General features: G+C 34.3%; 1 protein-coding gene across 1 annotated transcript in view; it reads left to right on the plus strand.

Annotated features, from left to right (window-relative positions):
• The window catches only part of LOC149172599 (serine carboxypeptidase 1-like), a 223,497-nt gene that overhangs the window by 121,795 nt on the left and 73,989 nt on the right, over window positions 1-27,713 (plus strand). The window contains exons 8-10 of the mRNA XM_089426385.1: window positions 10,457-10,534; window positions 10,657-10,728; window positions 11,467-11,532. Of these exons, the coding sequence (XP_089282511.1) occupies window positions 10,457-10,534; window positions 10,657-10,728; window positions 11,467-11,532 (216 nt within the window). The remainder of the gene's footprint in view (window positions 1-10,456; window positions 10,535-10,656; window positions 10,729-11,466; window positions 11,533-27,713) is intronic.

A 27,713-nucleotide genomic window follows, 5' to 3' on the forward strand; every position in this document is an offset into this window, starting at 1 on the left:
GATAGGGTTGGAAAGACAGGAACTAGAAATTCAAACCAGAAAAATGGAGGTAATGTAGATGACTCTGATTCACCTGTTGATATGGATGTTTCTTATGATTGTGAATTCAATTTGTCAACATATTTTGAACCAACTTCCTTCAAACAAGTTGCTTAAAGGAGTATGATTCCCTGATAAAGAATGGCACTTGGAAGTTGGTTGATCCTCCATTGGGAACTAAACCAATTGGCTGCAAGTGGGTCTACAAGAACAAGTATAAAGCTGATGTCTCACTTGATAAGCACAAAGCCAGGCTTGTGGCAAAAGGTTTTGCACAATAGGAAGGGGTCGATTATGCAGAAAATTTTCCCCCATAGCGAAATGGGCTACCATATGGAAACTCTTTGTCCTAGCAACTCAAAATGGTTGGAAAGTCCATCAAATGGATGTAAAAACAACTTTCTTGAATGGAAATCTAAAAGAAAATGTTTTTATGTCCCAGCTTGAAGGATTTTCTGTGAAAGGACATGAACATAAAGTATGCAAAATTCTAAAATCCTTGTATGGCCTGAAACAAGCACCACGAGCCTGGTATGAAAAACGGATTGAGCATCTTCTGAAACTCAATTTCAAACATTATGATGTTGATGATGCAACTTTGTTTTTCAAGAAAGTTGGCAAAAAATTTGTATATCTTGTGGTATATGTAGATGATCTTTTGATGACAAGGAACAATGAAAGCTACATTGCATCCATAAAGAAGGAATTGAAAAAAGGTTTTGAAATAACTGATTTGGGCTATGTTCATTACTATCTTGGTACTGAAGTAACCCAACATCCGAAGTCCATATTCCTTTCTCAAAAAGAGTACACTGGAGATCTGTTGAATAGGTTTGGCATGACTGAATGCAATCCTCTGACTACTCCAATGGAACAAAACTTAAAGCTCACATCCATTGAAGGAAAATAATTTGAGGATGCAACAAAGTATAGAAAGCTTGTAGGAAGTCTCAACTACCTAACCACTACCAGACCAGACATTTCGTTTGTTTTTTGAATGCTCTCTAGACTTATGCAAAAGCCTCGTGAGGGACATTGGTCTATTGCAAAAAGAGTTCTAAAGTAATTGAAGGGAACTCAAGACTTTGGAACCAAGTATACACTGGTGGGCGACTTCAGCTTGATTGGATACTCTGATTCAGACTTCGATGGAGGCAAAGAAACTGGGTATCTACTTCAGGTTATGTTATGAGACTTGGATCAGGAGCTGTCTCCTGGAGATCATGCAAACAATCAGTTCCAGCAGATTCCACAACAGAGGCAGAATATGTGGCAGCAGCTGAGGCAACAAAAGAAATTGTGTGGCTCAAGAAAATTCTTGAATATTTGCAGGTAAAACAAGAACAATCGACTCCACGCATGATTGACAATACCTCTGCAATAAAGTTGGCTAAGAACCCAAAGTTCCATGATTGAACAAAGCACATCAACACTAAATATCATCTGATTCGACATCATGTTGAGGCCAAAACAATCCATCTCCACCATTGTTCCACTAATGAGAAAATTGCAGACATCTTCACCAAAGCACTTGGAAGAGAAAAGCTTGAAAGATTCATAATGATGCTTGGACTCACCAACATCCCTTCAAATTAAGGGGGGGAATGTTGATACCTAATCAAAGGGATTGGGTGTACAGATGTAATTAATGTAAATAAATAATTGAGAAGATAGAGAGTCATCGGGAGATGAACTAGATAGCCACTCCATCTTGTATATAATAATGAACAACTTGAATGAATAATATGAATTTTGATTTGAGGAGTTACCTCTTGGTCTGACAAACACGAAGGGATTTAGAGCGAAATATTTCACTACCGCAGTTCTATTTTTCTTAAGATTATAGCTATACACTCGGAGAGTGTTAAAATGTCGAAATTTCCACCTTTATTATAGATCTAGGGTTCTTACAGGGAAATCATCTCTTATTCTAACTGTAGGAGGGTGTTTTCCTTTGTTAATAACTTGTAGTCATCTGTAAGAATCTCTTCTGTATAAATGAGTTCCATAGAATCTCCTCCTCCAAGGTTTGAAGCTCGGGGGCGATCTTTTGTGCCTACTATCTCTCTCCAACCCCTGCAGGGGATGTCACAACCAAAATCTTCTCAAGATTCAAAGAATTGAACGTCTTAGTGACTCAAATATGAAACAATTCTTTGAATTTCTATTTTATTGAAGAATTATTTTTGGCATTCAATTCTTAATGAATAATGATTATTTAGATAATAAAATGAGCTTAAATATCATTTATTTGTTTGGTGTAATGGTGAAAATTTGTGTGCAGGCTTAAAGATCTAATTTTTTGTAGATTTAGTCATGGAGAAATAGGTTTATTCAGCTATATTATCCATGGGAAGAGGCGAATAATATTATGGCACACAGAACCATATGATCAAGCCCTCTAGCAAGAAAATATGCCCCCCTTGGGCTCGAGATAGAGGTGTTTTGATATCAGACGTCTTTGCTCTAGAAAACTGTGGGTGGTCTGTCCTTCTTGAATCGAATGGTGTAGCATGAAAAAAAAGGTGTTTTTGAAGCTGCTCCATGCCAACAGTAGTGAATGGTGTGGCCATGTGTGGAACATTTGTAAGCTAGTTGTTTTTTGTCTGGCTCGGTGAAAAACTTGGGAGTAAGAAAGTGTATGCGACCACAGTGATCACCATGTTAATCACCACCATAGTGAGTGGAGTGTTCAGTATAGTGGTGTCCATGGTTGAGGACAAAGTTTATTTTTTTATTGTTATATAAAATAATGGTCATCACTTTTGGTTATATTGTTATTGTGCTTATATTGTTATTTGTTTTTTTGGTACGGGTAAAGGTGCACAAGTCTTCGAAGTTTGCATATTCAAATTCATGACTTCAATATGAAGTCATTTGGTCAGAATTCACAACTCTAACTTATGACAGTTAAAGCATGGAGATCCAAGACGAATCTGCCAAAGTTAAAAATGAAGATGCCAAAGACTCAAAATAACAAAGCCTATGATGGAAATATTCAAGTGTGAACACAATGGTGTGCTCTAGCATATGAATAGTGTGGTGCATCCAGGATGAGTGGAAAATGATCCAAAGTGTAGCATAGTGAAATTTTGTTTGACTATGTAGAATAGACTCATGACCATGATAAAGTATGAGTCACATATTGTAATTATAGCGAATCTACACGTAGTATATTGTTTTGTAATGGTTAGTTGTGGTCCTTGAAATGTTTTATGTACCTCCTGTAAGACTTAGAGAGGCATGCATACCCCTTTGTCATGTGTTCCCACTATTACAGGGTTTTTAACACCCTCTAAGAGTATGTCATGTAGGATCGGTACACTTGCGTGGACCATTTTGGTTGTAGACTCCATGAGGTGAAATTGTATTTAGGGGAAATTTATCTAGAGGTTGGATGAACCATGTACGTGAAGAACTTCTGAGTAGACTGGTGGTTGCAGTGTTTTGGCACCCATGCATTTCACTAGATGTTTGTTCCTTTATATGGACATTCACAATTTGATGATGTTTGTATGAACACGGTACAAGTTATAATTAGTACATTGGACCATATGTAGATCTTTGTTGCTTCAGATCAAGACAAGTAGTCATTAAGGGGGTGACTTGAAAATAAAATTCCTACTTGTCTGAGTTTTGATTCTTTCTATGTAAAGGAGTTTGTTCCTATTCTATAGGAGTTGTTTAGATCTAGTTGATTCCTAGATTATTCTGCAGTTGAGATATTCTCTCAATTAATTGATTATGTGTCCAAAACAGTTTCCCTATCTTGAGACGACATTTCATGTTTATATGTAATATTATTTTATCAATGTAATTCAGTCTGCATTATTCAATTTTAATTATTTTTCCTTCATAATGCTTTGAGTCGTATTCATAATGGGTTGATTTTCCCTTTCAATGACTCCATTTTAGAATATAGCCTATAGTAAATTGTTTATTGATTCCATGAGACTAACAAAACTCAATGAAATAATTTAGCATATATTCACCACCATCTTAAAATTTTAATATATTTTCCACTTTTCATTTCAAGCATAGCTTTAAACTTCTTAAATATAGTAAGAAATTCAAATTTTTGTTTGACAAGTCTTTAGCGTTGTGATCAATAAAAGTTAAAAAGTAAACATTACCTCCCAATGAGAGTATTTGAGTCCATTCATGAAAATTTGTGTGTAAAATATGTAGTGGAGCTTTCGCTTTATATGAAAATCTAGATTCAATTTTCTCTCTATGATACTTTTGACATACACAGCTCCCACATGAGCTTATTGATTGTTGAATACTCGTAATCCTTTCATGATTCACCATCTATTTGTTTTAGAAGAATAATTAACCACGGAAAATATAAATGACTATATCTTAAATTTTATAACCAAGATTCATCCAAATTCTCAGTTTTATAACCATTCAATGAGGGAGATAGCTCATTTCTCATTATAAGCAGAAGCATCCTATTGTTGGTCATCTCCACCCTTGCAAATTCTTGCTTGGATATTTATCAATGATTGTACATACTTTATTCTTGAAGGGCACTCTGTACTCTTTCTATATTAGTTGTCAAATGCTCAACAAATTACATTTTAGATAAGATACATAATACACATCATATGTTATTCTTCCATCACCATTTTAAGTATAAACAAAAATCACTCGTATACCTTTAACACATACCTTATTATCATTTCCCTACTTGACCATTCTTTAAATAATATCACTTATGGTCACAAACAAATCTATATTTTCAATCATGTGATAGCTTCAACCACTATCCAGAAACCAAATAGAATTTGAAAATTCTTGAGGTAAAAAACAATTTATTTCATTATCTTGAGACTCTTCTATCATATGCACATGCTACTTATGAGTGTCTACATGCTTCTTCGAACACTTGTTAGCAAAATGACCATATTTTTTTCAATAATAATGTTGTACCTTAGACTTATGGTACCTCTCATTTCCTTGCTACCATGTTTTGCTATTACTCCCCCTAAAATTAGAATTGTGGTTCTAATATTTTTCCTCATGCTTAGAATTATCTCATGTACATATTTATATCAACTAATTTTCCACCTCTTCCTCTATTACTAGACATACCATTGCCTCTTCCTTTATTAAATTGTAGTTGAGTTTTGAAGGTGGTCTCTAATTTGCTATTATATAGTCATCCTCGATTAATGTGCTATTGGAAACTATCAAATCATCAATTTTCATTTGACTTGTGTCTTTAGAGTCTTCTATTGATACAACCACCAGGTCAAATTTATTTGGCAAGCTATGGAGGAATTTCTCAATCACTCTATTGTTTGAGTGGCCATATCCATACTCTCTCCATTGATTAATAGTACTTATGGCCTAATTCATAAAACTATCCATGATTTCACTATCTTTCATTTTCAAATTCTCAAAATAGATTATGTAACTTGAAATTTTTCATTTTGGATACATCCTATTAACAACATACAAGATTTTCGTAGGCCTTCTTTTACATTTGAAACTTTTGGAAATATCACATCATCTAAGGCTTGTTGAATAAGGCCAAAAGTTTTTCAATCCTTTCTTTTGTTGTCCCTCAACAATGTCTCTTGAACATTTGTTCGAGCTATCTTTGTTTCTTGATCAACTTGCTTTCTATACCTTATCCCCAAAACTTATGAGAATGCAACAATGGTATCATTCTAATAGGTCAATATTCATAATTTCCTTCGTCAAAAAGTTCCTAGAGACTATTGAAATCCTCCAATTCATAGCTACTCTATGTAGCAACTATGGCTATGCCTCAATGATCATTCCAAATATATATAACCAAAAAAATACTCTGATAGGTTGTAGTATAGAATCATAATCAACATTAGGACAAAATTATTTTGAAGTTCTAGCTCATCTTGGCCATCTAAAGAGCAATTTTCCTAGCATATCGTGGATACCATAGAGAATATGCACATATCTACCGAATAATATAATCTTTGTCTTGAGCTTATTCATTTGTTTGTCGAAAACAGGAGTACAATATTCTCTTCACTATCATCAACAAATAGTGACAATGGTGATCAATTCACTAAGTATGGAAAGTTGTACAGATTTTGGGAGATGGTGGAAGATCGATAAGATAATGAGAGACTACTACTCGGAGTAACCAATAATGAGATTAATATGTAGTAGGTATATATATACCTAGCGATCGATCCACTACTAATCCACTAGACCCACTTTGTTAGGCCCCTATACTACTAGTGTAACCCCTTATTGTTATTATTACAACCCACTTATTATATTGATGTACCCATGTAGTGCCCATCTTGTTACTATTGTGCCCCATAGAAGCCCACTATTGTTATTATTGTGCCCTTACATTATTATTGTTATATCAGCTCTAATTATGTTATGACCCCTTAGACTCCTATATATAGAAAGGAGGTCTTTTCATTTGTATCATGGAAGAATTGTTCATTTGTGTAATGTAAAGGAGGTTTGCCCCTCGAAGAGGCTAAATTCTAAGGCGTTGATCTCTCTTTTCTATCTTATTGTGAGCTGGTTTCATAACATTTGTTATCAGAGCTTTGGATTCTAGGGTTTCGCTACTCCAAACAGGTCATCGTGGCATTTTCGCCAGAACTTTTTTTCTATGACGTTTCAAAAGCTAAAAAATAACCCATTTTAGAAGCCATCGCACTGAAGCTCAAGTCCAAATCTTAGGGTTTGTCATGCTATATTTGTGGAGATATGATCTGACGAAGTGGGTCTTTTTGCAGACTCGTAAATTACATTCCAAATAGGTGACCTGGGGAAAATTGTCATAACTTTCTCTCTGAACATCAGATTGAAATTTTGTAAGAAGGTACAAAAAGAGGACAGACTGTAGTTTCTTGTGTATATTTTCAGTGCCACAGGTCGAAAAAGTGACACGTGGCACTTCATACAAGTTTGCTCTTCTGGAAAGGTCTATAATCAGGTCATCTTGGGAGATTGTGCATAACTCTTTCTTGGAGAATCCAATTTGGATCAGACTGGTGGCATTTGAAAGAGGATGCAGAGGGCTACTACAAGTCGCAATTTCAAAACTTAAAGATCCGAAAGTACAAAGTTACAATCGTTTCAAGATTGAGCTCCAAAATTCAAGAAAAAGAAAGATGATGAAGTTTGATGGCAAGGATCCCATAAATTGGATACTTCAGATGGAGCAATATTTTTATCTACATGGTGTACCACTGTTACAAAAGGTATGTATTTCATCTTCATATTTAGAACCAGATCAATTTTTATGGTATGAAGGGATTTTTTCTCGTAAACAACTTGTTACGTGGTCAATTTTCACGGAAGAAATGATAGCACATTATGAGGATACAAAGAGCAACACCTTCTTTAGATTAACACCACAACAATTGAAAAGAGTAAAAGGGATTTGTGACATAGTGGAAAGAAAAATTATTGAAACCAGGAAGCATACCCCTCACAACTATAAAGATGGAAGTGTTGTTTCTCTTAGCCTTCCACAACCTACAAGGGTTACACCACAACAATTGGAAGAAAAAAGAGAAAAAGGGGTTTGTTACAATTGTGATAGCAAATGTACTAAAGGTCATAAGTGTACTGAGAAGAAATTATTTTACATAGAATATGAAGAGGAGGAAGAAAAGGATCAAGAAACATCAAAAGAAGAGGATATACGCCAGGACCCCACCCCAGAGAAAGAACAAATGAATCAGACCATATCTTGTAAAGCATTGGCAAGAATTACCACTCCTCAAACTCTCAAGATAGAAGGACATATCAAGAAGAAAAAGGTGCAAAATGTAAAAGATCACATCGAGCATCGACAACAAGTTCTCTAACTTGTAAAGGATAATGCCACTTCGGTGCAAAATCAAACAAAACAACAGGTAGATCAACATCATAGTGAAAAATGTTTTAATGTGGGTGATTGGGTATTTTTACTGGTACATCTCAAGCAAGCTATTTATGAGAAGGAAATGTTGGCAATACTACATGCACTTAAAAAATGGCGACCTTACCGAATGGGAAGACTCTTCAAGGATGAGGATGTGGAAGCATTGTTTTGTGCTATTTCTATTATCCAACCAGATTGGATAAACAAAGCAAGGGATGAATGGAAGAAGTTCGAAGAAGTATGGCCACTTATTCAAAAGTTGCAAAATATCCCAATTCAAACATTATTGCCAGAAATTGAAGAGGAAGGAAAAATCATATTTGAACCTGGAACAGTCACAAAAACAACAACCCGACAGCTACGAAATCGATCAATTTCGGAGTATCTCATCAAGTGGAAGAACTTACCTGCTAAAGATTCCACATGGGAGGACAAGAATTTTATACAGAAGCATCAAGAACTACTCAAGCATTGAGGACAACGCTTTTTGAAGGAGAGGGGCATGTTAGGCCCCTATACTACTAGTGTAACCCCTTATTTTTATTAGTACAACCCACTTATTATATTGATGTACCCATGTAATGCCCATATTGTTACTATTGTGCCTCATAGAAGCCCACTATTGTTATTATTGTGCCCTTAAATTATTATTGTTATGTCGGCTCTCATTATGTTATGACCCCTTAGACTCCTATATGTAGAAAGGAGGTCTTTTCATTTGTATCATGGAAAAATTGTTCATTTGTGTAATGTAAAGGAGGTTGCCCCCTCGAAGAGGCTGACTTCTAAGGCGTTGATCTCTCTTTTCTGTCTTTTTGTGAGCTGGTTTCATAACACACTTGATTTTAAATAAGTGTGAAATGTCAAAACTATTAGAAGATAAAGATAAGGCATGATCACATTAAATTAGAGAGATGTTTAGAGTGCAGCGAAAACCGATAAAGATACTCCTGTACTATTGTGGCAAACTATAGAACCATAGGTTCCTTACAACCGTCACTCACATCGATCGTTCTATGTCATTCATCCATTAATACAAATTTTAAGTCATTTAATTTCCCCTTCACTTTTCCACAAGTTGTGGAAGTGTTTATCCCTTTGGATCTGGAAGAGTTGGTTGAGGTGGTTACCCCTTAGGATCTTGACCAATTGATTAGTGATGTCATCAAAGGGTTAAAGAGTGTGAAGGTGATGCAACCATTAAATAATTATCTCTAACAAGTGAGTTATTGAAAAGTTAGCTATTTGAGTGGCTCCCAAATGAGTTTAGGGAGTTAATGAAAAGTTAGTGATATGATTTCCCTTATGGCTTAGCCCTCTTGTAGTTTAGACCTACAATTTTAATGTGCTAAGATTTAATATGACAATCAAGCTTTTATATTGTTGATAAACCTTGAAGAATTTGTTTTCATTTAAAATCCATGAAAAGAGTAACGTAAAGTGTGTGAGAAGAGAAATAGAGTAACGCAAAGTCCAAGAGAAGATAAGAGGCGTTTTTCATATTAAGTGACTATCAGCTAGAAAGTGAATATCTTTAGTTCCATATTCAATGTATGTTCCGTCCACCAAGGAACCAAAATCTTCTGCCGCATATCATAAAACATAAGGGCATTGAATGAATGGGATCACATTAGAAAGGTTTCCATTTACAAAAATCCACCAAAAGCAATAGACAAGAGATAGGCATCCATCCATATAGAAATTTTATTTTGCATCTCAAGTGACTTCTTCCTACCCTATCCAAGAACAGGTTGTGGCTTCCTTGCTGAGTTGCCCATGCTTACATATTTCCGTCAACCAACCACCAGTATGTGTTCAGTTCATAATCTCGGACTTTAACAAATAAGTCAATAATTTATTTTAAGCTTGGTTGACAAATCAGCCGCCAACTTGATCTCCTTCCTCTCTAAGGTAATGGAATTATTTTCGAATATCCATACTTTTGTCATGAGAATTTGATTTAACCCATTCCAATGCTAATGATCGTCAAACGGCATCACTAGGGATCTAGACTAAAAAGGAACCCTGCACCGTGCTAATGAAAAGAAACATCGCCATCCAAGCATGGATATCCAAAGCAAGCATAACAGAACGTCCAATTCCATTAGTCCTCATGTAGAGTGTAGCAGCAATGAGGCTTCTCATAGTGGGTAACCTTTAGTCTGAAGCGTTGGATGCAGTTAATAGGAAATCAATGTATTACTCTGTGGTTAGGTCGATTATATGTTTGGACAAATTATAACATTCTTTTTTTCGTTCCGACATCCCTTGAAGCCTGACATATACTCTGCACTTTCGTTATTCACTCTTTCTTTTCGAGTTGGCTATTTTGCGTCTATTGTAATCGTCGGATCCCTGGATCTCTGTAAAACCTACTCAACTACTAATTTCAATTAGTCTTGTAAAATTTACTTTCAAGTTGCAGGCACTAATAATGTGTAGTTAAATTCATATTTGAGTTTCAATGATGTCTATGTTGTTATCTACTGTACTGCTAATCAATTGTCTAAACAAAGTAATCAATTGTAGGAAGCGTTCAATGCTTGTAAGGGAAATTATGACAATGAAGATGTTGTATGTCAAAGCAAAGTAGCGGTAATAGACGAGGTAACCCCTTTTACTTTGTTTCGATTTTTTTAATGCCTAAGTTGTGTTGTGAGAATTTTTTCATCGCTTTTCATGGCTTGCATACATGCTAAAAGCCTCTAATTTTGTCATTGAATGTGCAGATGGTTTCAAGACTTAACTTTTATGACATTCTTGAGCCATGCTACATCAACGCCACTGAAGTCGGGTGTACGGTAAGGGTATAGGATTAATATTCCCAAAATATTTCATAATTGGCAAGCACTAAATATTATCTCCGCAGAAACAATTAAGCGGTTGCACATTCACGAAATAAACAAACATATAGACTAGATGAAGCAATAATAAGTTCAGAAAAGTAAGCCAAAAAAACTAACACAACTGAAACCTAATAAAGGAGCATTTGGCTTAATATCTCCACCAAATGCCATAGATCATTGCTGCGTGACAATACGCAATAATACCCATTCAAGGGAATTACAATGCATTTCTTCATCAAATTTGATATATTTATTCTGTGTGAACGTAGTAATGGCTTTTGTGGCATCCTCATGTCATGCATTGAAGTGTTGAAATTGATTATTTGTCTTAAGTTCCTTCAGTCCCTCAGTCCTAATATTATTGTTGTATCAATATTAACCACATCAATTTTGCTATATCTGTATTGTTTGATTGTTATTTTCCAAATTCTAAGATGGTAGAACATGATGATTATTTGAAGTTTTAATGATGTAGTATATTTTTTTTGGTTTTACATTTCTAGAACATTTATTGAAATTGCACAAGTGATACTATGAATCATCTATTAGCTATCAAATTGTAGAATTTTCTTCATACTTATATCTGGTGTACTATTTCAAACATTTTTTTCCCATTGGTATTTATAACTTTCTGCAACTTAGTAATTCATGTTTGAGTTCTCTAAAGCAACTCTCTTTACTTTGTTAAATCAGGATTTAAGCATTGCTCATACTTGGTGTAATGACAAATCCGTGAGAAAGGCTATTCATGCACAAACCGTATGCTCTTTTAACTAAAAAAGGTTTTTTTTTCACATTTTTTGCACACTCATGTCCTTGTTTGTATGCCTTGATTTGGGTATTTATACTTCTTACTTACAGAGGCAAGGAGTTAAATTTCATGTGTATGTGGGGAGGGGAACATCGATTTTGTTAAGAAACGATAGCAGAAAATATAAAGTTTTCCAATAAATGAAATAAAATATAAAGTGATTGAGAACCACAACACCAAAAAATTGTTGGAAAACCAAATAATGTATAGGAAAAGACACTTGGGAAAGATTAGAAACTCTTTTATTACTATAATAATAATTAAAATCATCTTATCCTCTGAGCTCAACTCTCAATTTCTCAATGCTAAGAACTAATTGAAATCAATCCAATTTATAGAAGAATTCTTGGTTATATTCCATAAGAATCCTTCATTATAATTGAGGAGAAGCTCCCATTATATTCTAGAAGTCTTAGTTATACTCAAGTAGTAATAAAATTAAAATTATTTACACTCTCACTCAACCATATTTGAACTCACACTTAAATATTTGCATTCATTCGTAACTATATCTACATTAACGATTAACAATATCCCAATAAAACTCTTCCTTGTCTCTTGGAAATACTTTTGTTAACATGTAGGCTCTCTGTGTATTTTATCCAATAATATTAGCCCATCATCTAGTGGGTGGTGAGTCCAATGATATCTAGCAGCAACATGCTTTATTTTAGAATGATATGCTTCTTTTTTGGTAAGTGAATAGGGCTCTCACTATCATAATGTTAGACATATTTTTCTTTCTTTAATCCCAAGTATTGTAGAAATAATTGCATCCATAGAATATCTTTAAAAGATTCTATTGCAGTTATATATTCTTAACCTTTTGGGGAGAGAGTTGCTACCTTCTCAAATCTGGACACATAAGAAATTGTTGCACCAACAAAAGTATATAAATAATGATTGGTGGACTTTCTACTGCTCAAATCTCTAGTCATATTTGCATTTTCATAATATTTAAGTTTGGTATTATTGTTACCTAAAAATAGACAATAATTACTACTACCTTTGAGAAATATAAAAATGGCTTTACTGCTTGTCAATGTTGTTTTCCTAGATTTGCAAGAAACCTACTTGCAACTTTGATTGAACTAGCAATATTTGGATGGGTAATCACCATGGCATACATTATACCACCAACTGTTAAAGCATAAGGAGTCTTTGTCATTTCCTCTTTCTCCTTATCCTCACACTGGCATAAGTCAACATAGATTTTGGTGTTAGGTGCAACGGGTGTACCTAGTGGTGTGAGAGTCCTTCATATTGAACATGTCTAACACCTTTTCAATATATTTTTCTTATGAGAGCCACAAATTTTTATTCCTAAGGTCATGTATAATTCTCCTCCCTAGTATTTGTTGTACTAGACCCAAGTATTGCATTGCAAGTATGTTGCCCAAATCCTTCTTCAAAGTGTTGATCACATTCTTATCATGTCCAACAATTAACATATGATCCACACATAGCAATAATATAATGTACCTTTCTTCATCTCTCTTGATGTAAAGAAAATGATCATCCTCTAATATTTTAAAACCATCTTTCAACACAAATGAATAAAAAATGCTTATAACGCTAACATGGTTACTATTTTGGCCCATAAAGGCTTCTTTCCAATTTGAAAACTAAATTCTGAATAAACCATTTTTTAGATGGATCTCGTTGGTCCATAAAAATATCCTCCCTCAAATAGCCATGAAGGAATGTTTCTTTGACATCTAGTTGTTGAGATTTGAAGTTTAAAGGAACAATAAGATAAAGAATAACTATTATGGATGGAATCTTAACAATGGGCGAAAAAAATTTGGTAAAATAAATACTTTTTTGTGCAAACCATTTTACCACTAGACTTGCATTATACCTTTCTTTATTCCCTCCACCCTCATATTTTGTTAAACACACATGGACAGCAAGAGAAATATGAAAGATAAAACATGAGAGTACAATTTTTATTAACAAGAGATATACATTTATAGTACATTATGTGACCGTTGGGTTTCACATCCCAAGGTCTCTTAGACTCCTTTTATCTATTCGGCTTCCACACTAACCCATTGAGGATTAGGTGTCCAACATATCCCCCCTTAATTCGAAGGGTTATGTATGAGTCCAAGAAGAGAGTTGTAATACAAAATGTGAAAAAATGCATGGCAGCACTAGGCTGAATGTGCTCTCTGAAATGTTGGTATAAAGGGCAGTGGTTTAAGGATGACCACCAACACTGGAACGCTTAGTGTAGTTCTCGGAACTCTTCCAAAACTAGCAAGAAGCTGAAGTCTTCTACTAGAGGAAGTGCTCCTATTGTTTTGAAGAGGGAAACCTTCAACCATGAAAGGGAGGTCTTACCTCACATAAAAGGGAGAACTTCAACCTGAAAAGGGAAGTCTCAACCTGTGATGGCTTAAGGATGACCAACAACTCTCGAATGCTTAATGCAATTCCTGGAACTCTTCCAAAACTGGCAAGAAGTTGGAGTCTTCTGCTAGAGGAAGTGTTCTCAATTTTTTTCCTTGAATTCTTCCGAAACTGGCAAGAAGCTGAAGTCTTCTAGTAGAGGAAGTGTCCCAGATTACCAACTGAAGGCATGCTCAGGGGAATCTTTGTCTCTGGCTACAACTCTCAATCTGGTGTGGTAGGTTGTGGCTCACACTCACTTGACGTGACTTTGAAGCTTGTAGATGACCATCATTTCCCCTCCGTCAGATACAAGGTGAGATGATGGAGAAAACTCAACTGCAAGACTGTTCAATACTCTGGAATAAGTTCTGACATGTGATTGGAATATCTTCTTGGTTGTTGATGCCCATTGCCAAGAAGCGATCCATCCAAGATGAATCTCTGTTGTTTCTAAAGCATCTATGTGAAGAATCACTGGGTTTATGACAGTGCTTACATGGATGAAGATCAAAAGAATGATCTTTCAAATGGCTAACTCAATCAAAGTGTTGGCATTTCACAATCTATTGTTGTTTTTGTTGTTGTCGCTGTGGAAGAGGGGCAGAGTCTGGAACAACTAGAGGTGAACTGTCATGAGGAGTAGGTGAACTGTCATGAATGAATCCAGCACTCTGAAACTAAATGGGCTTGGCATATTCTGGAATATGAAAGGACAAGTACTTGTGATATCCAAGACCAGTTCTGTGCTTGTTGTGGACAAGTTGTTCACAAGGTCTGATGATGGGCTTGGGAAGCGCAGACTGAGTTTCTACATCCGCATGTACAATAGCTGCTTTATTGGGTACTAAATTTGAACCAACTATAACATTATTGACTTGCTTTTGATGGGTTGTAGTCTCAATGTTCTGAACAAGAACATGTTCAGAATGACTCCTTTGTTTTAGTTCTTCTTGTTGTAGCTGAGTTTCAAGCTACAAAAAATCGATTTTCTCTTGTGCATTTTGTAGATAGACTTGAATGTTTGTGAGAGAAACTTTGTTGACTTTTAATGTATCATGATTAGTAGACAATATGAGAGCTTTGAGGAACTCTAATGCTTCACTGCTTCTAGCCATTTTTTTTCTTCAATGTCAGATTTACACCCTAAAAACTGATCACAACTACTACTCAGTGCAGAAAAGTAATACCCACTCACAGTACACAACAATATCCTTTATAAATGTGAAGCAAATGAATCAAGGAATCAATGCATATATATGTAGATAGAGGCTATAATGAGTTTTAATACTACAACTCGGGCAGCAACAACTACAAACTTGCTTGGATCCTTCAAATACTCCTTCCCTTTTGAATAAGAAATAATGGCTAACAAAACTTCAACAATTATAACACCATGTCATGGACAGGACTTGAATGCTCATATGCCTTGACTGGGGTATGAATCAATATTCTCTGATCTTGCCACTTTCTTCAAAGAAAATAATAGTCCACTTCAATGTTTGAGATACCAGATTTGCATGAAAACAATAGTCCACTTCAACTTTATGTAATAATTGCATGAAGATATTTGTAGTGATGTACACTGCTACCAGAAGTGCCACTCTGCAACTAGTTCATGATTCGCTATAGGACAAGTCCATGCCCCTTTATTGATAATTCCCTTGACAACAAATGAACAATTGATAGACAATGTCCTCTTTTCCTCAACTTGAGATCTTGATCAATTTGCGCAAAGTTATCAGCGATTGCAACCATTCCTTGATTGTAAGATCATCACAAAATTACTATGTTGCTCTTAAGAACCTTATACATCGAAGACTTAACCTTTATGCATAATACATTGTTTTCATAAATCATGAATTCAAGTCTGCAATAGTGAAGTGATGTCTCTTTGTCGATCCAGAAGTAGAAAATCAACTTTTTATTTTATGAGAAAACCTTTAGGTTGGGGTCTTCCTTAATCAAACCTTGATTACAACACATGAATGATCAATGACAGACTTCAATCAATTGTTGGTCTCCTTTCAAGAGTAGTCAACGTAGAAATGAAGGACTGGAAACTTGGAGCAACTATAACTATACTGATAGCTCGTGTCTCTGCCCTGTGTAGATTCCTTTACCAAAATTTAAATGGATTTCTACAAATAGCTGCTATGCACGCTCCTCGGACTCATTCTAATTTTTTTTCCAGAGAAGACAAAAATGATATTTATAAACTTGCTTAATGTTATGCTGGAAAAAATGCGTCTTTCTTGTCTAGCAGAAAAAGATGACCAGGAAAGAAATATGAACTTGGTCTAGAAGCTAAGTTGCCCTTTTCAACATAAAAACAATGCATAAATAGTCCTAGCACAAGACACGACCATAGTCTTCATAGAGAGTGTATACAATTTAATGCATAATGAGTTTGACAGTAGGTGAGGGCACACAGACTTTAATGAGGAGCACACTTATAAAAAAAAATTATCGCATATCTCACACCATAATAGATTCATGACTTTCAAAAAAATCTTCAACGCTGGACTAACATACTGAAATCACAGTTTTTATTCCTTGTGGAGAGAATAGATAGATACGTTTATGTTGGATCAATTGTAGGGTCTATTAATAGCTCTGAAACGACCTTGAGCAAATCAAAACATCTGAATCATATGAGCGAAAGGAAAAGCGTGCGAAGAATATATGATGAGGAACCGGAAGCCAGAGGATGTGATTCCACATTCATTGACTACAATAATCATAATGCTCGCATACCACTCTGACATATATTACATTGACTCGTGGCCTGTTACATTGAATGATCCCATACGCTCAGGTGGTGGAGTCAAGTTTGATTCTCGAGGAGGAGGAGAGTTGGCCGCTGCGATTTTACAGGATTCGGGGAACCGGGGTCATGTTTGATTCTTAAGGAGACTCGACCGCTGCAATATTATAGGTCTCGGGGATTGAATCCAACAAAGCCCTTCACGTGGAGCCCTCATGGGAAATAAACACAGATTAAATCCATACAGAACCTAATAATGGCATAGGATTTACCCATTTAAGCCCAGGAAGCAACAAAGGAAGTTGCAGGGACTGCCTTCTTTTTTGTATAATTTCCTAGGTAGACGAATTAACAGAAGCATAATGGTTAGGAAGTAGGAGCCGAAATATGAAAAATTAAAGTGCACAAGTATCTCGAATCAATGTCGCTATTTAGCGAGGGATAGGAGAGATACGCATCCTATCTTTGCTGAAAGCTCTAGGAGCACAAATGATGTGCCTCTCTTATTTGCTAAAGTCACAGCTTCCTTTCAGTGGCTTCGACACCCTCTGCCAGGTTTTCTTTGTGGCGCCTTGCGAGGTTCAAGTCACATGTTCGATTCTTCAGATTCTTAAATTACAACAAGCTGAAATCACCATTTTTGAGTGTGGAGGAAGGCGCAACTCATGTGATGGAGACAGTGTTAACTCACAACATTTAAAACAGTTCAATATTCAACCCATACCATTTTACAATATGCCATGAATAGTTCAATATTCAACGCCTTTCAAAACAGTTCAATGGACGAGCATTCAAAACAGGCCAGCGATAAAAACGGTTCAATATATACCATGTGATTCGATCAAGCGGACCAGTGAATAGTCTCACAATGCAGCTACACAGTAACCTATTTAGTGTGGTTCGGAGGCGAGGCTCTACCACAAACTGATTGACTGTTATTTCAAATCCTCATGTAGCAAAAACGTACATAGTGACAGAGGTCAGGCAACGCAGAAGAGATTCTTAAAATAGCCAGAGTCAGGTGCAGCATATACAGTGCCAGAGGTCATGTAGGAGAGGCAGCAGATTTCTGGTAGACAATGAATTAATGGAGCGTTACAAGTAATGGATAGAATTGGTAGGTTTGCACACAGTAAAACGCTTTATAAGGTGGAAATTCTGCTCAATTCTGATTAGGAGAAAGGCAGAACTGACATATATATAGAGACCACAAAACAAGTGGCTCAAATTGGAGCAGGACCAGCAATCGCCTGCTCTGATACCATGTTAAACACACATGGGCAACAAGAGAAATATGAAAGATAAAACATGAGAGTACAATTTTTATTAACAAGAGATATACATTTATAGTACATTATGTGACCGTTGGGTTTCACATCCCAAGGTCTCTTAGACTCCTTTTGTCTATTCGGCTTCCACACTAACCCATTGAGGATTAGGTGTCCAACATATTTAATCATGTATGTGCATTTGTTTTGTAATATGTTTCTTCCTTTTGTAAGGTTTACTACTTCCCAAGTTCTTTTTTTTCCAACAGAAATTCCATTTCTTCCTTCATCACTTTCTTCCACTCTTTCCTAGTTTCCACTTTACAAGCTTCCTAAAAGAATTTAGGTTCAATTTCAATGGTTAGAAAAATATAATCCAAGGGTGGATACCTTTCTGAAGGTTTATGAGCCCTCATATACCTATGAACCAGTTTTGGTCTTGTTTTCTCTGGTGATATGTCCAGGCCTTCCTAAAAACTCACATTTTTTTCTCATGTGATATTTCCAAACCTTCCTAGATGCATCATATATGAATGTGACAAAATATGAGGTTCATCGATAAATTTACACCCTAATATTTATAGGTGGGCTATTTTTCCAAGAAAAAGATTCGCTAGTTTACATTTTTTATAAGAATGATTTGCTAGAATTTTATAATATAAAATTATTTTGCCTTAAAAATAGCCAACATTATATAGAGAGTATATATAAAATAATTATAAATTTGAATAATTTTAGAAATACATCAATAAACATTTTATAATTTGGGTATTAGGGACTAGTGTAATTGGCCAATGTTTTTAAACTTGAAGATAATTTTTCATCCTTAAAATGTTCCCAAAAACTCCTCCTAAGGATTTAATATTGATTGGCACACACACATTGGAATATACCAATTGTAGTAGATGTATCTTCCTTTCATAAATTAAAATCTTATTTGTGTACCATATATGGAATGTTCACAAATATTAACTTCATGTGATTTCGAACATGGAGGGAGATTTTTTTTCGACGAGTATTTTGATGCATCTTTCACTCATGTGACCAAACTGCTTACGCCATACACCTGTTGAGTTTCCTTCCTTTGCAACAACAACCACATTCAATATTTTTGTGTTTGCCTTCAATGTATACAAAGGTGGTACCTTGAGTCCTTTAGCCACTATCAATGCTCCTTTAATAACTTTGCATCTTCCTTTTCCAAACACTATATGCTATTCTTCATCATGTAACTCACTAGTGGAAACCATATTTATTCCAAGTTCTAGCACATGCTTTACCTATTTTGTGGAACCATCTTTTGGATTTACTATAACATCTCCTTCTTCTTCAATATCAAAAAGATTTTTATTTCCTAATTGAATCTTAACCAAATTACCATATTTATAAGAAATAAAATTTCATGTACTTGGACTGGCATCTTAGGAAACTCTTAAATCTAAAATCTATTCATTAACATGATTAGAAGGATAAAGGCATGCATTATCACAATAAACAATGATTAATACTTCACCTCCTCATGTAACAACAATTTTTTCTTCATTGTTGTTGGTAGTCACATTTTTCTCCTTTTTCTCCTTCTAGATTCTTTTCCATATACAACATTCCCTTTCACGTGACCACATTTTATGCAATGATGGAAAATTATGCTTCCATTCCTAGGCTTTCATTTACCTCTAGATTTTGAACTCCCTCATCGATCATGTTCAAATTTCCTTTCATAAATATATAAGGCTAGATCTTATCCTCCCTAGCTTTATGAAATTGATTTGTAGATCCTTGTTCATTAAAATGTTGCTAACATTATACACTCAAGGGTCCTTGAAAATGTTGAACCTTTAATATCTACTATCTAATTCTGGTAACTATCTCACATGGAGTATATGATTAGGATGGCTCTATTCTCATCACTTAGAGTGACTTTCCTAGATGCAAGTTGATTAATGATTATATTAAATTCATTAAATTTATTTAATTTATTTACAACTTAAGAACCTTATTTCATGATGATATTATATAATTTCTTCATCAAGAACACTTTTTTTCCTATTGTGTTCTTATGGTAGAGGTAATGCAACATTTTCCATAGAGTTCATGTGTTGTTCTTATTAGCCAAATTTATGCACACATTATTTTCCAACTACTACTAAATTGTAGGAATGACTTTCATGTCCATCTTCCTCCATTATTCATCTACCACCATTGATGGTTTCATTTCTACTTCATAAATCGAAAAGAATTTATCCTTCAAGATCAATATTTCCTCGATCTAAGATTTCCACACCAAAAAATTAACCCCATTAAGCTTCTCCACATATTTCATTACAATCCCCATATAGCGTAATAGACCTAATAACAAAAAATATCTAGTACGAGTTGTTAAGATAAGAACAACAAATATGACGATTCCTTACAAATAATATAAAGTAAACAATGATTGAGAACCACACCACCAAAAATTTACGTGGAAAACTAGGTAGTGCACTAGGAAAAAATACGGGGAAAGATTAACAACTCTTTTATTGGTAGAAATAATAATTACAAGGACCTTGTCTTAAGAGCAAAACTCTGAATTTCTCAATGCTAAATGCTGAATGAACTAAATCTTATTTATAGAATAATTCTCTACTATATTTACGGAGAATCCTTCATCACAATTGAGGATAAGTGTCCATTACACTTTAAAAGTCTTCATTACATTCGAAAATAATATTTGAGAGAAAAATACAATTTAAAATATTTGTGGTCTCACTTAACCATATCTGAAATCACCCTTAAATATTTCCTCTCACATTTAAATATTTACATTGACTCATAACTATACCTGCAATCATAATTAACCATCTCCTACTCTCACTTAATTTTGTGAATTCATTATTAACTATATTTTTCCTCATACCTTGGAGTTGTATCATGTTCATTTATTCATTCTATGTTTGAATATAACTATATATCTAGAACTTGGAATATAATAGACATTCAAATGGCTTTAATTTTACTTTTCCGAAACAAAAAATTGCACTTTTTCTATTTCAATAGAAATGAAAAATTACAATCCCATGGTTGCTAACTTTAACACTTTTTAACTTTTCCATATATTTAGGTTAGAATCATTACTTACATCAAAACTTAGATAAAAATTTATATATTTTTAAAGGATTGCTAGATAGAAAATATTAAAGAAAAATTTAGAAACTAAAACATCACTATGAGATTTTACATAAGAACAAGCTCCATCATCCATCAGCATGGTTAGTTTTGAGAGCATATTTTCTACAACATTGTTCTTCCTCTAAGCATGAAATATTTGAATGCCTCAAACTATTTCTACAGTTGATGAATATTCCTCTACCATAACTCTAAATATAATATTCTAAGCTCAATCCTCCCACTGAATCAATCTACTAAGAGCTTCGAATCCTCTTCCAACTTGAATGCCTTTACCTATTTCGAAACTTCTAATAAAAAAAAACCCACATCGCCATTAATTCAACAACAAAGATTCTTCATTGATGTATTCCAAAATTGCAATTGATTATCACATCCTCATGAAGGAAAAAAATTATACTTATCCACACCTGCTCCTTCAGAGATTTACAACTCCCTCACGTCCCTTCTCTTTTCTTCTTTCATAAGTTTCACATGAGATATCAAATTAGAAAAGGAAATCAAAATCAAAGGGACCTGTCTTCCTCCCTAATAAAATTCCCCAAAATAAAAATGTGGGAAGAAACTTTATATACAGACACTTGAATCTCTCAACCTAGACTCAAACACACTCTTCCATAGAATACCCAATTCACCAAATGCTTAAAGTAAAGTCTAAAATCACATGATTAAAAAATAAATGTCACATTTATTTCTCTTATTTATGAAAATATTTTGAATTTTTATCTCCCTCTACAACGCATGTGTCTTTGCTCATTAGCTTCCAATGAATCTCTTACACTCTCATAATCCTATCTTTTCTACTCTCGAGAAGATTCAATTGCGATTGGTCAAACTGAGTCAAAATCACATGTGCTCTGATGGCTAGATTTCATATTTTAATTTCAATATGATCGAAGAGTCCAATAGACTCTCCCCTTATATATTTCAATTTCTTCAAGTTTATGGAGAATTGTTCCATTCGAGAAAATCTACTAAATTTGTCTATATGGTACGAGGAAGGAAGTACTAAATTCCTCAAACCTTCATCTAAAATCCATCTTCTATTAAGAAAAAGGGATAATGATTATTTTCAACCTCTCCCAATTCCAAAAAACTCATCTTATGATAAAAAAATAGACTCACAACTAATCAAAGAATAAAACAAACTCAAAATATTTGAATTAAGGCTTCCTTCATTAGAAACTAATCCAATCTCTTCTTGATAGATTGATCACCTTTTTTATTGTTTGTCCATGCAAAAATTGAAGTCCAGGGATATATATCCAAAAAACTTACTAGTTATATGCCGTCTCTAAAAAATTCTACTTGCAAATTGTTCCTTCCACTAACTCCCCACATTTCCCTACGGGTCAAAATTAAATTCAAATTTCCTATAATTGTTAAATTGTATATTTATATAGATTCATGGAAAGTATATTTTAAGCTATTTTTGTTTCATATGTGACAAAATTAGCCTTCAATGTTCAACCAATGTTTTTTTTAGGAAAACATTCTGCGAATGTTGTTGAGTTACCCATAAATTTTCTATTTGTATTAATAATAGTTTCTCAAAATTTCATCTTTTCGTTATGAGAAACCATGGAAACAAAGTGAACCTCATTGTTTGTAAATATATCTAGACTGGAGAACAAGCCAAGGTTTGACTTCACTTATGGTCTCTCACAACTCCAGCTACCCAATTAGGGATGGTAAAATAGTTAACAACAGGAGAAAGTACACATATTATTTCTATAACAAATTTGTAGTAGGAACATCACCAACCCAAAGAGTCTCATATAGGAACAAAAGTTTGGATTGGGAAAAATAACTTAAAAGAAGCCAATTGTCAGAGAGATTAGAAATTTCACCATGAAAGGAGTAGCATCACCTCACCACCTCAATCCATTTGACTTCAGAAAGGAAGCACCACCTCAACTCGATGAATTCCAAAGTGATAGCCACCTCAAAACTTGAGGAAATATGATGGGGAAAACATGATTTTTTTAATCCATTTAACTGACTTGATTACTTATATAAATATGGACGATCGAAAGAATGTATAGATATAATGGCATCACAAAGTAGCTTCACATAGGTTTTCCCATTTTTAATTATTAGTTTAACAACACCTCACTACCTCAACCCATTAGAATTCAGAAAGGAAGCACTAAAAATATAAAGCAGGAAAAAATGATTTTTAATGCAAGGAAATGCCTTGAAATTTCATATAAATATGGATCGTAGAAAGCATGCACAAACATAATAACATCACAAAGTAGCATCATAGATTTTTTTAGTTGTATTGGTTAATTATAGCAATGCAGTTATAGATGTTCTTTGTTGATATTACATTGCGACAACTTCCCTATTCTATTGCTATAACATCCCATGTTTCCAGGCTATAGTGGTGGAAACTTATGTATAGCTTATTGCTAAAATATATATAGTTTTTGGGAAATCTATGTTTTACATGAGGCAATTTCATTATTTCTCTATAATTATTGATATTTATAAGTTGGAAGATGTAGTTTCATATTTCAGCATGCCTTGCTTCTTTCACTTTGGTAATAGAGCTAGAGGATTGGAAGAGCTCAAATTTTTCTTTGGCATAAGAATAGAGCCATTGTGATATCGAAACATCAACAAAAAAGCAATATTTGCATCAAGTACTAATGAGAAAGTCGTGATTCTTTAGAGATATAACGATGTCTAGAATAATCATTGAGGCATGTCCTTTGCCATCATGGAAATTCGAGGAAGGGTCAATTTGTATTGGATGAATTGACCATATCAAAGTGTGAAAATTTTCTTACTCTCCATTTAATGATTTTCATTTGTGGTAAGAGATAGCATCGAGTGCCATCATCGCCAAGTCTCAAGTTCCCATATTAATTTAGAAAAAATATGATATGTGGTCTATTAGAATTAGAAAAATGTTATGTTATCATGAACTTTGGGGGTATTTTACTGATCGATATCGAGAGCCTATTAATTAGGCAATAAAGTTGGCTCCAATTTATTATATTAATTTAGAAAAAATATGATATGTGGTCTATTAGAATTAGAAAAATGTTATGTTGTCATCATCTTTGGGGTATGTTACTCATCGATATCGAGAGCCTATTAATTAGGCAATAAAGTTGGCTCTAACAAATGCTGAGAAAATGTTGTTAAGGGAGAATAAATAAGGATAGTAAATATGTTGGCCATATTTAAAAAGGATTAAAAAATGTGATATTCTTAAAGGTGTTAAGTGTAGAGTCTTCAAAGAAGGTGTGAGACACTCTTGAATCCTTCACCAAGGTGTATCCACAGTGAAGAATGCTAGGTTACAAGATTTGAGAAGATATTTTAAAAATATAAAATGAAAGACAGTGAAACCATGGATACTTTTATGACTCAGGTCATGAGTATCATTATTAAACTCATAAAATATTTAGAAGACCTCTCGAATAAGAGAGTGATTAAGAATTCCTCCATAGATTTCCGAGAAAATTTGAAATTGTGGTTGTATTAATAGAAGAGTTTAACAATATAAGTGAAATAGAAATTGATAAGTTGACTACTTCTTTGATTGTACATGAATAAAAAATGACTAGAAATGATAATAGAACATTGGAGTATGACATCAAAACTCAACTACAATTTACTAAAGGAAGAGGCATAGGAAGGCCAATTAATAGTGGAAGAGGAGGTAGAGTAATTGATCAAAGATTAATTCAAAATTATTTTAAGCATGAGGATGAATTTCAGCAATGTCCCTCTAATTAAGGGGGAGTAACAACAAAACATGAAAGTATGGAAATCAAAGGTACACTTAGTCTAAGGTACCATCCTATTATTGAAAAAGGTAAGGTCATTTTGCTAATAAGTACTCGCAGAATTAGACATATGTTTGTAAGTAGTGTTGGGAATCATTGATTACATAGAGTGGGAGTGAAATAGTAATTTACAATTTTTAATTTTTATCTAATAAACCATACTATCAATTGAAAGTAACGATCAACAAGAAAGTTAACTACATTCACATAACACTTGTACATAGTAATTTTAACATGCAAATATTTCCTAGAGAAAAACCACAAAAGCTTGTTTGTATTATGATGTAAATCAATACCACTTATTCATATTACATCAATGTTTATGAGAAGCCACTCACATGTGCATCCAACCCCTTTATATAACTAAGCACCAACTTTCTTAGATGAAACAACCTTTGATGAGTGTAGGAACCCATTTACTACAACCAATATTTCTATATTTTTATGTTATTTTCAAACTATAAGCCATTTTTTACCTCTGAATGTCGGAAATGAATAAGATCGAAACTATGTCCTATATAGCCTCCTCTTATTAAATGATATTTATCAACTTTAGATAGCACAAACTCAACTTCCCTAAATCCATTTCTCATCACCTATCAATCAATTTCAATCTGGCTCACTACTACTTTCACTCAATATGCACTTTTCTCTAAGTTTATAGTAATAAATCACACAAAACCAACTCCACACAATTCTCTTCTCCCAACACACACATGACTACATCATCTAATAAAAAGTGTCTCCATACTTCTAGAAAATTCCACGAATCCACACATAGCTCAGGAAGCTACAACAATGAATCTCCCTTAGCTCAATATGGAGCTATAGTATGTTTACAAGGCTCAAAGAAATACTTTAGGATGGATTACATTGCTTGGCATTGAATTGTTTTACATTTATAAAGTTGAAGAAGGTGTGCATCACCAACCTACATATCCTATGGGGTGTACTAATTAATTCCTTAATGAATCAAGATGGAATGTTAGTATGCTCAAAAGGCTCAAGTATGGTCTCTCTTATCACTTAGAATTTTCTCTAGAAGTTATTAGAAGAAATAAAATGACCAAGGTAACCACAAACCAACTTTTGGGCATAGACTCTAGCCAACCTACACTCAGAGAGGGCTCTCTCTATGATTTAGCTTTGTTTGTTGGGATTTCAGGTTAGTTATGAAGGTTCATGGGGTTTTTTTTATTTTCATTGAAGATTGGATGGTGAAATCCTTGAAACAGATGGATAGAATGATGTCTTCAGACCATTGGGCTATGGAGTCAACAAAAGGGCAGTAGAACTGGATCAACTCACTAAAGGGATTGTTCAAAGGGCAAGCTAGAAGATGAAGGTGCGGGTCTTTGGAACAAGAGGATGAAATGGTTTTAATCAGGGTGAGAGAGAAATTAAGATTTTTAAGACCAAGATTCAAATGAGGAATAGAGGGTAATCAAAACAAAGGGCAATTAAGAATCCTTTGATATGGATTAGTAAGAAACAACCTAAACTAAGGAGAAATTAAGAATCCCTTAACATAGATATCAATTGAAAACATTCATTTGCCTAACTGTTAAAACAGAGTGTAATTAAACAAATTATGTGATATTATTCCGGTTATAGCATTCAGATTTAGAAATACATTAAAGATTGTGGAAAAACTTTAAGAAAGATAACAACAAGATGAGAAAATACTTGTTTGCACTTTTCTCAACACATGAATCCTATGAAATATCTTGTCTTTATTCATCAATCTATCTTGCTGGCTCAGCCAGTGATACAATAGCTTTACAGTCTTTTGATCAAGAAGTATATAGAAATGTCTAAGAATCCACACTACATACTTTGAATTGTGAAGTATTTATACAAAAGTTTTATTACAAAATATCCCAAACTAACTTGAGATTTAATCTAGGAAATACAAATATCTTCTTGCAAGAAGATAGAGATAGCTATTGAACTGCTTTCATGCTATCCCATTTATTGTGGTGCTGCTGGCCATTATGGTTTGGTTTTAGCCCTTAATTCACTTTTCTATTTGAACTTTCATGTTGGAGGTTTTATTGACTTTAGGCTTTTATCTGATACACTTTGACACTGATACTCTTTGACCCTGCTAACCTGTTTTGATCCTTTCACCTAGTTGTTTTGCTTTTACCTTCTTTCTGCATTTTTCTTCTAGCAAATCAGTCAATTTTTCCCACTATTCAGCGTTAGGTAATTTAATTTTCAACATCCTTCTATATATTTCATCTGCCTCAGTGTACTTAGAAAAAGTATGCTTAGTGATGAATAAGTGTTTTACCTCATGTTGGAGGAAAAACAAGTTTTCAAACGTTTGGTAAAGAACCTTGCATGTTGGAAATGCCTTTACTGATGATCTACTCACCTGTTCTTTAGCTAGCTCTATGATTTTGTTGTCGTAATCCTGCTGTGTCATGAACGTGTCATTTATGACCAAGGGACTGGTTAACCCTTTCTCTCCCAAAATTTGAAACTTGTTCATAAATCTATCAACTGATACCTGCATATTTTGACACTTGTCCTCCAAGTTTAACATTAAGTTTCTCTTGGAAAGGACCTTTCTCACCTCTAAAATGGTTTTGGTCTTGTCTGATTAGTAGGTGTGACCTTTCTCACCTACTGAATGAGGATACTTCTACACTTAGCTACCTTTCCAAAATCTGGGTTTGTGATGTGGATGGTCCTTGTGTTTCCCCAGATGGAGTTTTGCCTTT

The sequence above is a fragment of the Pinus tabuliformis genome, chromosome 4_2 (assembly GCF_031772625.1).
Source record: "Pinus tabuliformis cultivar Carrire ecotype Pingquan chromosome 4_2, CPIR1, whole genome shotgun sequence".
Taxonomy (NCBI): Eukaryota; Viridiplantae; Streptophyta; class Pinopsida; order Pinales; family Pinaceae; genus Pinus; species Pinus tabuliformis.